The sequence below is a fragment of the Mytilus edulis genome, chromosome 3 (genome assembly GCF_963676685.1).
Source record: "Mytilus edulis chromosome 3, xbMytEdul2.2, whole genome shotgun sequence".
Taxonomy (NCBI): domain Eukaryota; kingdom Metazoa; phylum Mollusca; class Bivalvia; order Mytilida; family Mytilidae; genus Mytilus; species Mytilus edulis.
Window position 1 is genome coordinate 95,531,011 of NC_092346.1, and position 16,647 is coordinate 95,547,657.

The following is a 16,647-nucleotide window of genomic DNA, read 5'->3' on the forward strand; positions in this document are numbered from 1 at the left end:
TGAATAAAGGCAGATGTGGTGTGAGTGCCAATGAGGCAACTCTCCATCCAAATAACAATTTAAAAAAGTAAACCATTATAGGTTAAAGTACGGCCTTCAACACGGAGCCTTGGCTCACACCGAACAACAAGCTATATAGGGCCCCAAAATTACTAGTATAAAACCATTCAAACGGGAAAACCAACGGTCTAATCTATATAAACAAAACGAGAAACGAGAAACACGTATATATTACATAAACAAACGACAACTACTGTACATCAGATTCCTGACTTAGGACAGGTGCAAACATTTGAGCATATATGTAAGACATGTAAAAAAAGTACACAAGAATACCTTATGATATCACAAGTAACAGTCAGTGAAATCACATACATAATGTTTTTAAATTGACTTCATATCACAAATAAGTATTTACCCCTACATGAAAAGATAGTTGCTACATCATGTGTATCCTAACCGAAAAAGCATGTCAAAGTGATAAGTAGATAGTTTATGATATAGATATTTGTCACAATGAAAGTTTAAAAGTTTGCAAATTCCAAGAGTTCTTGTGCGATCACATACAATGAACGCTCCACTTTTCAGTGCATCTTCACTTAAAGCTATCAACTAAGTGGCATTTTATGTGTTGTTATCAACTTCCAAATGTCAAAGTCATCCACAACAAGTAATGTCTATGAGCCTATATATCCTGCAAAATAAAATTTAAAATTAATAGAAGATATATAGTTTTTTTTTATAAAACATCAAATTATGCAATGATTGTTATGCTTTAATTTCGATATATACTAGAGTACAAATTGATATTCTATGGCACTGAAATGCAAGTTTTGACATTATAAATTACAAAAGTCGATTTCTTGACCTAAGGTATACAGATATAGAAATGATACACCCACATAAGCTATTAATACACACATATTGTCATACCTTTTTTGATATCTTTTTTTTCCAACACTTTATAGCATGCAGAAATGACCTTCGTGGGATTATTGGCTACCGGTTCCTAATTCAAACATTTCAATCTAACGATTCCTGCAAATAAAAAAAAAACGAATGCATTTTCTAAGTCAACTGAAATGGTGTTCCAAATGTTTACACCAGTGTTCATCAATTGAATGTGTGGTGTTCAGTTTTTAATGCCTTTGTGTTTCACTTTTGAACACTTGATGTTAGAGTTATTTAACACTTAGTGTTCATCATTTGAATATGTGGTGTTCAGTTTTTAATGCCTTTGTGTTTCATTTTTGAACACTTCATGTTAGAGTTCTAAACACTTAGTGTTCATCAAATGAATGTGTGGTGTTCAGTTTTTAATGCCTTTGTGTTTCATTTTTGAACACTTGATGTTAGAGTTCTTAACACTTAGTGTTCAGCGATCTTCAGCTAATATACGTGGATAACTTGGCAACAATCATCATTTATTCTGTATAACAGACAGACGATCACAGACTGGTTATTCATCAGTTTAGGAAATCATTTGTTATGAACGTTTAATCTAAATCCTGTTCTTTAATTCGTCTTTTATTTTGTTGAATATTTGGATATAACAGTTATGAATATTTGACAAATATATATCTGACATGAGAAAATAACAAGGAAGCCATCGAACTACCTATGGAGATTATCCTAACTTGTTACTCACTTCTTTCATGTTCATATGGGATAGAAGTCCCTTCTCCAGTTCTCTTCCTTATGTGTATCCATTCTTCGTTAAACCGCCTAAATCACCAGCCGATATCTGTTTCCGGTATTTGGTACCCTGGTATATTTTTTTTTAACGCGATGTGTTCAAAATTTCGAGCGATTTGAACACTGATTGAACATGTAATGTTAATAAACTGAACGGATCATGAAATAAGATAAACATCGACATATTTTAATTACGATATTATCATAACAGGCCTAATTGATATGCATTATTTTGTCACTTATAAGTAAAACTAGTAATAATAATAAAATAAGTTCATAAACTATACATATATCATGTATATGCCAGCTTGGAAGTTTAATATTTCCCAATTACTTAAATATTAGTAAAAAATTCACAAGATCATCATCCTGCGTATACATTCATATATTTTAATGAATTTCTTTTTGAATTTGCCAATTAGAAGGATAGAAAATCGGACAAACGACTGTCTTCTTTTTTTTTAATCAGAATTTGAACACTGGTGTTCACTGTGTCTGAACACACATGTAAATAGTTTTAACACAAACGTTAAAACTTTGAACACGTCTCTAAGCATTAACATATGACGTTAAAATATTAAACATTCGGTGTACAGATTTTGAACGCGTCCGGACGCGTCAGGCGTCAGGTATATTTACAGTGTATGATGAGTTTATTAACAGGACCAGAAATGGTAAGGATGTTATGATCTGCAGGCTTTTTAGGCTAAACTGGTTTTTTTCTGAAAGACTTATTATCTATAAATGACGTGATTTATCAAGTGTGTGTGTCCCTATGATTTTGAAACCATTATAGATAGGTAAAACTGTAAATAACAAAAATGATCAGCAGGGCTACTAATACATATTAGTTAAAAACTTAAAAGATACATATTAGTCTTAATTGTCAGTCGATTCTTCTTTTTGGAACTACTGCCCTTAAATGATGACTTTAACCACTTGTTAAGCTGAATAACAAATTGTTCAACAAAACAAAACTTCAGTAATTTTCTTAAATGAGGGTTTGCTCTTAAATGTTTATTTTTTTTTTAAATCTATAGTAGAATAAAGAGAAGCAGAAAATATATCTGCAATGCAAGATCATCAACAAAAAAGTGATATAGTCATAGACTATATCGTTGTTGAGGATGCTAATATATCAAGGTGAGCTATACGCCCTCTTTAGAGCATTTGTTTGAATATCCGTAAACACATGAATTCCTGCTTTCTTGGTGTTTAATAAAATAAGATTGTATTGTGCGAAAATAAATACTTGCATTATAATCGATCTAATGCCTACATTGCCAGTTTGATATTGATAAAAAAAAAATATTTATAAAAAAAAAAGAAAAAGAAAAAAATATACATACTTTTATGATACTTTACGACCTTTCGTCGAAAAAATATTTCCGTCACTTATGTCTCCGATACTACTAAGCAGAGTGATGTTTGTGATATATTGTTAGCAGATTGATAGTAATGAGTTGTATCGTGTGCACACTTTTCTGATGTGTCGGATACATTATACATGTCTTCAGATTATTTGAATAAGAATGGGGACGAAGGTGGGTAACAGTAGTTTCCCGATACTATTTTAGTCTCATATATTGATAAAGAAAATAATTCAAGGTTTCAAATATGCATGAATCATCAACCATATGAATTCACACTCCCGTCAAAATTTCACAATCGGGAATAGGACACAATCAGTAAAATAGCAGATTTTATTACTATACCTGTATCTTTAGAAGTTCTGAATGCTGCAAAAACATGTCGAGAGTAAGATGGTTTTAGATGAGTCTGAAATATATCGTTTCAGTCTATCAATTCGTGATGGCGTTCGTAAAAATTGTGTAGCGTCGAAATTAGTTACCCTTCCTCAACTCTGTTAGGTCAGTTGTTGTGTAAGCAGCATATCAGTCAATCCCCTTGGTAAATTGATATGCAGTGAAAGAGAGTCTTCAGGAATACTGAGAAACTGTTTACTTGCGAGTGGTATCATCCATATGTGGATTTTAAAACATCTTATGAAACCTTATGACTTTAAAACCCTTTATACCACCCTTCCCCATGTAAAATTGAAAAAGTCATAACATACTAATCGACAATGCTTCTCAATATAAAAATGATAGCATACACTATAAAGTTATTGCTTTGGCATACTATATGGCATATTTTGTTAAAAGTGACAAAAAGGTAAAACATGCTACACCGAAGAACAAGTGATCAGTATGATTGAGTTTTTTTATTAACAATTTTGTTGAATTTGGAGGTAGACTGTTTCAACAAATTATCGGCATTCCTATGGGAACGAACTGTTCAACTCTCCTTGATGACCTCTTCTTATATTATACGAGTCATAATTCCGTCATACACTTGTCAAAAAGGAAAAGATTGAAGAAGCCATATCGTTTGATTTCACATTCAGATATATTGATGATTTTCTTTCCATGGACAATCCAAATTTTTTTTATTGGGTTCTATTAATATATCATTCAGAACTAGAAATTGAAAACACGGCTTCCTCAGCCTCATTTATATATACTTATATTTCGAATTTGACATAAGCGGTAATCTCAGTACCAGAATCTATGCCGCATGATAAAATTACTTTTGATCCTAATCGTACACCATAGTCGATACCTGTATCTTGGCATGGCAAATGGTCAAGTTTTTTCTATGACTATTTATGACGTCTTTACACTAAATCCATTTGATATCGGATGTGTACTGACTGATAATTTAGTCTTAGATGCATGATTTTTTTTTGATTATTTGTAAGTTGCTTTGAACTAGCTGTCAGTTACTGTGAGTGCTCTCAGATCTGCCTTTTTGTTGTTGGGATATACAAGTACCTGACCACGTTCACTCTGTGTTTCTGTTAGATGTATTTCTGATTGTATCCATCTGATGATTTAATATAAAAAAGAAGATGTGGTATGATTGCCAATGAGACAACTGTCCACAAGAGACCAAAATGACACAGACATTAACAACTATAAGCCTTTTTCAACTGATTTTAATAGTTCGTTCATATGTTGACCTGTTACACCACCGTATCAGGTTACGGAGGCTGGGATCCCACTAACATGTTTAACCTGCAACTTCCTGTATGTATGTATCTGTCCCAAGTCAGGATCCTGTAAGGATCCAGTGGTTGTCGTTTGTTGCTGTGTAACATATTTGTTTTTCGTTCATATGTTGACCTGTTACACCACCGTCTCAGGTTACGGAGGTTGGGATCCCACTAACATGTTTAACCCCGCAACTTCATGTATGTATGTATCTGTCCCAAGTCAGGATCCTGTAAGGATCCAGTGGTTGTCGTTTGTTGCTGTGTAACATATTTGTTTTTCGTTCATTTTCTATTGTGTATTAAGATACACTCATAGTATCATATCAACTATCAGCTTCGACGAATTGCGACAGTGGTTATGCTAGTCGATCTTTCGTACTCATTTGGGAAAAGAGTTTTATAAAAATAAGGAGATGTGCATGGTATAAATGCTGATGAAACCATCCACCATTGACAAAATGAAACGAATGTAAGCAGTTAGAGGCTCGGTTTGACGACTCCGTACGGCTTTCAATAATACCCAAAACCCATACTATTAAATATCCCGGTATGACAAAAATCTGTTCTGTCCTGCCAGTCGTGTTACTCAATGAAACCAATTTTAATGTACTAGATGCACAGGTCGACAAATGTCTCTTCTGTGTTGTTTGAGGCCAATACATTCGAAAATATGATAACTTAACCCTTTCCCTTTCATGCATTTTAGACCTTTACTTATCGAAAATACATTATCGAAGTTTAAATGAATACAGAATTCGCATCAATGGTCATACACATGCCATGTTGGGCTCAAATGAAAGATAATTGGTAAAATAGTTCAAACAAGAGGCTGTCACAACGACAGCAAACCGGATTTATTAATATTTATTTGTGTCCTGGCAATATCACAAGAACCATTACTGATGAATGGTGAAAGTGAAAATCGTCAATATCAAATTTGACCTCCATTTTGTCATCAGTTTCAACATCTTAAAATTTGAAAAGCTTAGATTGAATGGTTCATGAGTAAATGCAACAACGTGAATGGAAACGCCATTTCACAATCTTTCAAGAACCATAACTCCTGAACGGTAAAAGTCAAAATCGTCATTATTGAACTTGACCTCTAATTTGCCATCAGTAACAACATATAAAAATTTCAAAAGCTTTGGTTGAATAGTTCATGAGAAAATGCACGGACACGACTGGAAACAACCATTTTTCAATCTTTCAAGAACCATAACTCCTGAACGGTAAAAGTCAAAATCGTCATTATTGAACTTGACCTCTATTTTGTCATCAGTAACAACATATTAAAATTTGGAAGGCTTTGGTAAAACAGTTCATGCGTAAATGCACGAACACGACTGGAAACACCATTTTTCAATCTTTCAAGAACCATAACTCCTGAACGGTAAAAGTCAAAATCGTCATTATTAAACTTGACCTCCATTTTGTCATCAGTAACAACATATTAAAATTTGGGAAGCTTAGGTAGAACAGTTCATGCGTAAATGCACGGACACGACTGGAAACTCCATTTTTCAATCTTTCAAGAACCATAACTCCTGAACGGTAAAAGTCAAAATCGCCATTATTGGACTTGATCTCCATTTTGTCATCAGTAACAACATATTAAAATTTGGAAAGCTTAGGTAGAACAGTTCATGCGTAAATGCAGGGACACGACTGGAAACTCCATTTTTCAATCTTTCAAGAACCATAACTCCTGAACGGTAAAAGTCAAAATCGCCATTATTGAACTTGACCTTCATTTAGTTGTCAGTAACAACATATTAAAATTTTAAAAGCTTTGGTTGAACGGTTCATGAGTTAATGCACGGACAACATTTGATTCCCGCCCGCCCGCCCGCCCGCCCGCCCGACCGACCGACCGACCGCCCGCCCGACCGACCGCCCGCCCGACCGCCCGCCCGCCGTACATCCCCAAATCAATAACCGACATTTTTGTCACAAAAATCCGGTTAAAAATTAAGTTTGAAGATAATTCGTCATTTTTTGGTCACGTGGTATATTTCCAAAAGTCACGTGACTGTTGGAGAAAAAGTGAAAAAATACAAAATCCTTGGGCAAAAAGTCGTTCAGAGACATATTGGTGGGCTAATAGGGTCAGGTTTTGATGGAAACACAATGCCCCGAGTCTGTTGAAGCCATATAAGTTATCATAGTGGTATAAATAGACGCATAACGTGCTATAGGCCTTGAAATATCGATGTCCGTAACATTCAAAATAATTGATTTTAGAGACGCTCTAAGTTTTGTCCGATTTCAAACTTGGACCCTAGTTATTTGTCTTATTCGTTTTCAATCAATGATCATCAATCAGCAACCTAAACTTTGTTTTTACAAGGGAAAATTCATTGAATTACCAATGCTAGCTCGATCTGGGACACCCTTGACCGAGCCTGATGGAGCAAAGGGGGTAAAAAGGGGGGCAATTTTGCACACACATTCTTTAAAAAAAATTGTAGGTTTCCTTTTTGAAAGTAAAGTTAAGTTAAGTTACATTTAATATAGGAAATTATTTTTCCAACTCCGGCAGTGAGATTCGAACTTTCAATCTTAGCGCCTTGGGATAGATCAGCGTACCCCTGCGCCACAGGCATTGTAATAAATTTATCGAAATTTAAGTACTTAAGTCTACTACTACGAAAGAAATGAAAAAAAAAATAATATAAAGATTCTCACCCAGTTTGTTTTCTTTTTGGAATTATGTGTTCAGATGATAATTTTTTGTTGCCAAATGCATGATTTTTACGCAAATCTAAGAGGAATCCACTCTTTAAACTGTCATTTTTTCATTGAAATATACATGTTTCTTCATTCAAACAAAAGTGTTTTCAACTTTAGTATACCGCAACACTTACGAAACCATGTTTTGTTACATCTATTTCAACTTTGCCAAAAAAATTCAGAATATTTTAGCGGTTTTTGTCTCTTTTCTCATAATATCTTTAAGAAATGACTTCAGATTTTTAGCGCAATTCAAGTTTGCGATTGCACTGCTACACTAAAAATTACATTTGCAACTAGCGTACAAGTTAGAACTATTAGTTTAATACTATTCTTCAAAAACTCACTGCACAGTTATTGAAAAAAGACATAAATCTTATTTAAGAGCAGTTTTCTTTGCACTTCTTTTTGAGAATATCCCTCAAAATTCGAACAAAAACAATTTTTTAAATGTCACCCTCTCGTCTATACCAACCACAAATCAATAATTTAAAAGACAATGAAGTGAATTTACATCAAGTGATTAAAGAAAATCCTTAAGTTCTACATTTTGGCTAAGTTTCTATTATTTGACTGTCAAAATAAAAAAATAAATAAACATGTACGTGACGTCATAGAAATAACTTTTAAACTAAAATTCATCTGTAAAAGTCAATAATGATAGGACATTCAGTATAATAAATAAAATAACACATAGCTGAGAGTGTGATAGTATGATGACCGGTTAGCCAATTCGCGTTTTCGCGTTTCGAGTTTTCGCGTTTTCAAGTTTTCGCCCTTCATATTCTCTATGGCGAAAACGAGAAAACGCGAAATCATGGAAATCGCGAAGTCGAAAACGCTAAAACGCAAAGTCGAAAACGCAAAAACGCAAAGTCGAAAGCGCGAAAATGCGAAATATATTTTCTTTCCGATTTCGCGATGTCGCCTTTTCACTGTTTCGATATACGTTATTATAACATAACATTTTAAATATAATTGGAGACAAGACTACAAAGCACGGTATAAGTCATTCAAATGATTGTCATATTTATATAATAAATTTCATATTCTGTGACGTATTTTAAACATTTTCATAAATTAGACAATTTCTTTACATTCTTTACCTAATACTCGTCACAAAAACATGTACGTAAGAATCATTTTCAAAAACCACAGGAGTGTCAAGCACAAATCAAAGATATCTTAAATATTCTTTTAAATAAGTAATTTAATACATTGTTTAAATTCCAAATTAAACCACCAGGGGCGTAGCTAGAACGAAACGATGTGGAAGCAATTACTGCCGAGCGGAGCGAGGCGAACAAATTTTGGGACCCTATTATGCAGAATTTTTTTTCTTTTCGGTTTTCGGTCATGGAACGGTTAAAAGAGGAGCTATATGTAGATACAAATTTATGAATGTAAAACTATTAATAAATCTTCTGAATATAGTAATACATAAACAACACATATTTGTAATACAGAATTTACACAAAATTGTCCAAAATCTGCTCTTCGGGTCTGGGCAGAAACAAACTTCTCTATTACTTTGTCAACATTCACACTGAAATCCCGATGAATATGCAGTAATGCTATGTAACTTTCGTTGTTCATTGTTGATCGTACATTTGTTTTCAATTACATACGTAGTACCGTGACTGATATATTTCAGGGCCATCATGGCATGGTAGCACTCGCGAGATGTTATAAACCAGCGTACGTGTTAAGCATCGAGCGACCTCCCAATTGAATTCTTCAAAATTACATGCTAGGTCAGTTTCGTATGTTTCAATATTGATTTGTTCGTTTGTGAAATTTCCAACAACACGATGAAGCAGATACAGCACAAAGAAGCGATTTTCTGATAACTTGACGCGACTCCACTCTCCAGTTGCCTTATCATATGGTCTATGAACGCAAAAAATAATGAGACTTTCCAATATACTGTTTTGGCGTGGTTGCAGGGTGATTGGCTCCGGTAGTCTGTCAACCACATCGCCTCGGCATATTTTCAACGATATCGAAGAGATCTGATATTTCTAATGCCGATTGGTACATCTCATTCCAAACTGATGAACTGTACACTGTAAAATGTGCTTCAAAACTACATATCTTAGACTGAGTATTACAAATTCAAAAGTAAAAATCTTGTAAAAGATACAAGTAACCTTCCGATTTTGTCATAATCTCCAAAAAAAATTATTTCGAAACCAAATGTCGTTATTAAATGATATTTCATCGATTAAAAAAAGTGACAACATAGGTGTTTCCTTTAACATTCAAATTGACAATCTATAATTTTTTATTTTGCCATTTCTTTTTTTGCATGCCGAATCAATGTGCACGCAACTTCGGAGCTTCGATCTTTTTCTGAATGAACAGCTTCATCAACAGTTGTAACTAGGTTGTCAAACTAATATCCGGGATAGACAGAAATGACACCAACAGTCTCCGATCCGATTGACCAAATCATCTCTCTCTCTCTTCTGATTTTTTTTTTTTTTGTTTTTTGTTTGTGAAAACGACGTGGATGCACGTGCTGTCGTGCCTCCTGGTAGCTACGCCCCTGACCACAAAGGCCCATAAAATGTTTTTTTTTTTTTATGTCATCTCATATTCTATAAATTTACAAGATGTCATTATTTAAAATTAGATATCCTGGATTTATAAGACCCCTCCCCACTCATCCACCTAAAAATGATCTATTTATTTTTTCTGAGGGTTGGTTGGGTTTTAAAACTCAGGATACCAGCGAAAACTTAAAAAAAAAATATCATGTCGAAGCTGAGTGTCGAAGACACGGTGAAAATTTTGCAGCTCAAAATGCAGGACATGAGTGCACAGGGTATGATTTCAGATAGAAATAAATATCCCCCAAGTACATAGTATGATAGTATACGTGATATATATTTTAAAATATTTTGGTTTTGTTTACTTATCAAATAGATTAGTACAGTTCTGTGTAACTGTGTGTTATAGTAATCTGTAATCTAAGGTTTCGTTGTAAATATTATGTGTGTCTATTTTTAGATATCACCTATGTACAACTGAAGTCATATCAACACTTCCTCAACTAGTGCGCAATATTGAAATTTCAAACCTGTGTTAACGTTTCCCTATTTCTGAGTGAAAATGGAGAAAACCAAAACCAAACAACAGGATGTAACAGAAGAAAATGATAATTTAGAGACTATTGTACAGTTCGGGTTATTAGTACTCAATGTTTTGTTGATAATTGCAATTTTTGCAGTTTCGGTTTCATGGACTGCATTAAGAAACGGGCCAACAAAGGATATGATACCTGCCCCTAATGTTGACCGTTCATTGTGTGTTAAAACAGACAAAACAAAACAATGCGATAGAATAAAGCCGGAAAAATATATTGCAGACGAAATTGATAAGGTAAGTGCATATTGATTTAACCCAGTTTTGACCTAGTTATCTCGTCCTTTATGTCTAGTATTTTAAATATTTTTAAAGGTTTGTTTTACTCTTTAACAGGTTTGATTGTTGTCCAATAATATAATATTTAATTTTAAACATGTGTAATGTTTGTTGAAGTCGACATGTAGTGGTTACGGGTTTTTAAGAAATGAAAACCGAAAGTAAAAGTGAATATGAAATCTATTTTAAAAAGTATATGCAACTCATACTGTGCAGCCGCCTGATCATAAACCGAAATAACACAATCAAAATCAAAAGTAAAAGAGGACTTGAAACAAAAGAGAAATGAAATACTTTTGAATTGTTCTTAAATTTGCATTTATTTTTCATATTTTCCAGAACATGAGAAAACTTCAAATGCAATATATGGCAGGTAGGTAGATAATGCCAGGTACTTGCTTCTTAATTGTTTCAACAATAAAAAAGGTTGAATAGAAAGTTCAACATTTTTAACCGGATTTTTGTGACAAAAATGTCGGTTATTGATATTGGGATGTACGGCGGACGGCCGGATGGGCGGCCGGTCGGGCTGTCGGGCGGCAATCAAATGTTGTCCGTGTATTAACTCATGAACCGTTCAACCAAAGCTTTTAAAATTTTAATATGTTATACTGACAACTATACGAATGTCAAGTTTAATAATGTCGATTTTGACTTTTACCGTTCAGGAGTTATGGTTCTTGAAAGATTGAAAAATGGAGTTTCCAGTCGTGTCCGTGCATTTACGCATGAACTGGCATTTACGCATGAACTGGCATTTACGCATGAACTGTTCTACCAAAGCTTCCCAAATTTTAATATGCTGTTACTGATGACAGAATGGAGGTCAAGTTCAATAATGACAATTTTGACTTTTACCGTTCAGGAGTTATGGTTCTTGAAAGATTGAAAAATGGAGTTTCCAGTCGTGTCCGTGCATTTACGCATGAACTGTTCTACCAAAGCTTCCGAAATTTTAATATGCTGTTGCTGATGACAAAATGGAGGTCAAGCTCAATAATGACGATTTTGACTTTTACCGTTCAGGAGTTATGGTTCTTCGGAAAGATTTAAAAATTGTGTTTCCCGTCGTGTCCGTGCATTTTCTCATGAACCATTCAATCAAAGCTTTTGAAATTTTAATATGTTGTTACTGATGACAAAATAGAGGTCAAGTTCAATAATGACGATTTTGACTTTTACCGTTCAGGAGTTATGGTTCTTGAAAGATCGTAAAATGGCGTTTCCATTCACGTTGTTGCATTTACTCATCAACCATTCAATCTAAGCTTTTCAAATTTTAATTTGTTGATACTGATGACAAAATGGAGGTCAAATTTGATATTGACGATTTTCACTTTCACCATTAATCAGTAATGGTTCTTGTGATATTGCCAGGACACAAATAAATGTTAATAAATCCGGTTTGCTGTCGTTGTGACAGCCTCTTGTTAATTGATAATTCAATTCTTTATTTCTTTAAACACATTATCTTTTTCGGTACTATTGATGCGTGAGGAAGTAATTGAATTGACGACGTTCATATTAAGGGAACCACTGACAAAAGTTCCTAACGTAAATAAAGGCAACTAGTATACCCACAGGCACTTGTCTCAGAAACAAAATTCTTATATATATATACCTTAATATAACACAGGATATATAGGAACATTTTTTAACGACAATGCAACACACAGAGAAACGAACTATAAGATAACAATTGCCATTTTCCTGACTTATTACTGGACATTTTAAGAAAAGATGTGGGTTGAACCTGGTTTTGTGGCTAGCCAAACATCGCGCTTTTATTGCAATGTTAAATATAACACTAAAATGACAACATTACGTGACAGGAATAAAGTATAAATAGATGTTAAGCACAACCACCGACAATATTCCTAACGTAAACACAACCACGGAAAAGCTTCTTAACATAAAACGCAACCATGGAGAAGGATCGTGACACAGAACAAACCCACCGATATGGTGCCTAATGTTCCAGACGTATAAAACATTAACAGTTACAATTTTTTTTTTTATAAATGGGTACTCTCTTCAGGAGCTTCAAAAAAGCAAGTTGCTCCTATGTTACTGATATATTCAATGTCTTTCATTTTTCTTCTCCAGAAAATCTTAATTATTGACAAGTTCATGATGTATAACAAAGCCACTTACAAGGTGCATGACGTAAAACTCAAATTCTGACAAGGCTTTTGACAAAGAAAGACAACAACTGAGAAGACACAAGTACTAACGATGTCGTACGACAAAACCATTGACAAGGTTTCAGACGTAAAACACAATCACCGAGAAGGTTCCTGACATATACATGCCAAAACCACCGATATGGTTCCTGATGTTCAAGACAGAAAGCGGTTAACAATTACATTTATTTTTTTGTAATTGGGCTTTTCTCTTTACCTGAATACTTTGAATAACAAAATCAGGAATTTCAAAAAAGCAAATTGCTTCTATGTAACTGATGTTTTCAATGACTTTCTTTTTTCTTCATCAGAAAATCATAACTATTGACAAGTTCATGATGTATAACAAAGCCACTTACAAGGTGCATGACGCATAACTCAACCACTGACAAGGTTTTTGACATTGAACAGAACCTCCAACAAGGTTCCTGACGTAGAAATACAACAACTGAGAAGGTTCCTTACGAAAGACACAAGCATTAACGATGTTCCAGACTATCAATGCGTAAAACACAACTACTGACAAGGTTTCTGGCATCTACACAACCAAACTCAACGTTCCTGATGTAAACTAAAATAACCTACAAGGTTCCTGACGTAACACATTTTAACAGATACTAGTTCATTTATTTTGTAATAAGGTTTTTTCTCTTTATCACAATCCTTTAAAAAACAAAATCCATTTTAGAAAAACAAATTGTTTCTATTAAATTGATGAACTCAATAATTTCTTTTTTAGAAAAACTTAATTATGCTAACGTTGTTTGTCGGAAATCTGCGCCATCTGTTTACTTATTCCGTGGTATAAATAAAAGTGCTGAAACCAGTGGTAAGTCTATGGTATAAATTTAAGTATGCAACCTATTGATAAATTCACAGCATAAATACAATTATGGGACCTAGTAATTCTTTGGCATCAGTATGGATATTTAATCTAGTGGTAAGTCGACGGCATTAGTACAAGTATTGAACCTAGTGGCAAGTCGACAGCAATAGTACAAGTATTATTGAACATAATGGTAAGTCGACTGTATAAGTACAAGTATTGAACATAGTGGTAAGTTGACTGCAATAGTACAAGTATTATTGAACATAGTGGTAAGTCGACTGTATTAGTACAAGTATTGAACCTTGTGGTAAGTCTAGTCTATTAGTACAAGTATTGAACCTTGTGGTAAGTCGACAGCAATAGTACAAGTATTGTTGAACATAATGGTAAGTCGACTGCATTAGTACAAGTATTGAACCTTGTGGTAAGTCGACTGCATTAGAACAAGTATTAAACCTTGTGGTAAGTCGACAGCAATAGTACAAGTTTTGAACCTTGTGGTAAGTCGACTGCATTAGTACAAGTATTATTGAACATAGTGGTAAGTCGACTGCATTAGTACAAGTATTGAATCTTGTGGTAAGTCGACAGCAATAGTGCAAGTATCGAACCTTGTGGTAAGTCGACAGCAATATTACAAGTATTGAACCTAGTGGTAAGTCGACAGCATTAGTACAAGTATTGAACCTTGTGGTAAGTCGACAGCAATAGTACAAGTTTTGAACCTTGTGGTAAGTCGACTGCATTACAAGTACTATTGAACTTAGCGGTAAGTCGACTGCATTAGTACAAGTATTGAACCTTGTGGTAAGTCGACAGCAATAGTACAAGTATTGAACCTTGTGGTAAGTCGACAGCAATAGTACAAGTATTGAACCTTGTGGTAAGTCGACAGCAATAGTACAAGTATTGAACCTTGTGGTTAGTCGACAGCAATAGAACAAGTATTATTGAACATAGGGGTAAGTCGACAGCATTAGTACAAGTATTGAACCTTGTTGTAAGTCGACAGCATTAGTACAAGTATTGAACCTTGTGGTAAGTCGACTGCATTAGTACAAGTATTGAACCTTGTGGTAAGTCGACTGCATTAGTACAAGTATTGAACCTTGTGGTAGTCGATAGCATACACACACTTTTTTAACCTATAGATACTACTTAAATAAAAGTGTTGAACTTAGTGGTAAGCCTTCTTCATAAATTGAATTGCAAAACCTAAATATAACTAACATTTAGTCAGTCTAGTGAATTTTTATCTTTTTTCTTTATTGATTTATAGACGATATGCAGACAAACTTACCATATAGATATTTTCTTTCTAGAAAATTTGATATGTAATAATTGAATTTTAACCAATGATCATATTCTCACTCGGTTTATCCCTTTCATGAGCTTAAACCCCATTATAGAAATAGATTCAACTATCTTTTAAATATGTAAAACGCTCGGCGAGCCTCGCATTTTAAATTTGAAAATTAACTGTCTCGAGTTGACCAATATCGTATCACACTATGCAGTGGTCAAATCTTTATATAATTCGAGAGGTCGGGAAATGGATATATTGGGTAAGAAGTTGAGGAAAAGCATATATCAAGGTTAGCCCTTTAACGTATAACTTCGCATTCTTATTCTATTTTTAATGTGTTTATACTCATTATTTCCATTTTTTAAATTTCGAAATTGCCGCAAGCAAAAATATTATTTAGTTATGAAACCCTTACAATTAAACAGCTTTAGTATTTAGTCTGAAATGTATTGAATTTGATGTAATGCAACTTCTTGTCCTGCGACTTTATTCAGTAGAACTAATATAGAAACAAAATAACTTTTAAGGTAATTGCATGTTTATTTTACATTTCATCGTGTATACTTCTACAAGTTCTTTTTTTAATAATTTTAATAAGTTAAAGATTTGTGTGTTTGTTCCGAAAGAATGGATCTTTTCTTTTTAAATTTATTCTATGTAGTTATGAAGTCATCCGTTTTCGGTCCAAGGCTTTCTTTACAGGTAACACTTTAAAAATTGTTTGATATCGATTTTAAAAAAGTAAATGAAGGCCATTTAAATATGAAAATTTCATAAAATAATATTGAACATATTTCATGTAGAATTATTTTTATAAATTGTGTTGGTTTTTTTAAAGCAATTGCTTTTATGCCGTCGCGTATGGCCATCTTTGTGACCCAGATCAGAGACTCCGCCCAGATCAAGCCATAGTATTTTGTTAAACAGGCTCCTGGTCAGTCATTCTTTAACACCTATGTATGTTTTCTAATGCAATACATAGCTTGAAACTTTAAAAAAAAGTTAGTGGATTTAAGAAGTTTCAGAATATGTTCTTGTAGATGTATTTTTGTATTTAAAGGGTCAACCGTTTGACTATCAAATAACATAGAAGTCCGAGTGAAAAAAAGTACATTTTTATAAATGCGATTCCGTTTTCCGCCGTTCGTACGATGTTTCAACAAAATATGGATTCATTTCAGTTGTTGATTTAGTATTGAAAATTTAACTGAATTATTTCCTAATAAATACGTTTTTTTATGTTTAATTTGTGTTTCTTTAAGAGGTCAGGTGCTCTTGTTCATTCATAAAATTATCGTTCATTCATACATTTATCGTAAAATCAAAATCACTACACAGGTTAATGCGTAGTGTCAAATTATTACCTGTAATCTAAAAATAGACAAACTTTATTTGCGCAAATAATTTAGCGGAACGAAAC

General features: G+C 33.7%; 1 protein-coding gene across 1 annotated transcript in view; it reads left to right on the top strand.

Moving 5' to 3' along the window:
• Positions 1 to 10,504: 10,504 nt before the first annotated feature.
• The window catches only part of LOC139517838 (uncharacterized), a 48,481-nt gene continuing 42,338 nt past the window's right edge, over positions 10,505 to 16,647 (top strand). The window contains exons 1-3 of the mRNA XM_071309293.1: positions 10,505 to 10,867; positions 11,249 to 11,282; positions 13,832 to 13,921. Coding sequence (XP_071165394.1) covers positions 10,598 to 10,867; positions 11,249 to 11,282; positions 13,832 to 13,921 — 394 coding nt within the window. The 5' untranslated portion in view covers positions 10,505 to 10,597. The remainder of the gene's footprint in view (positions 10,868 to 11,248; positions 11,283 to 13,831; positions 13,922 to 16,647) is intronic.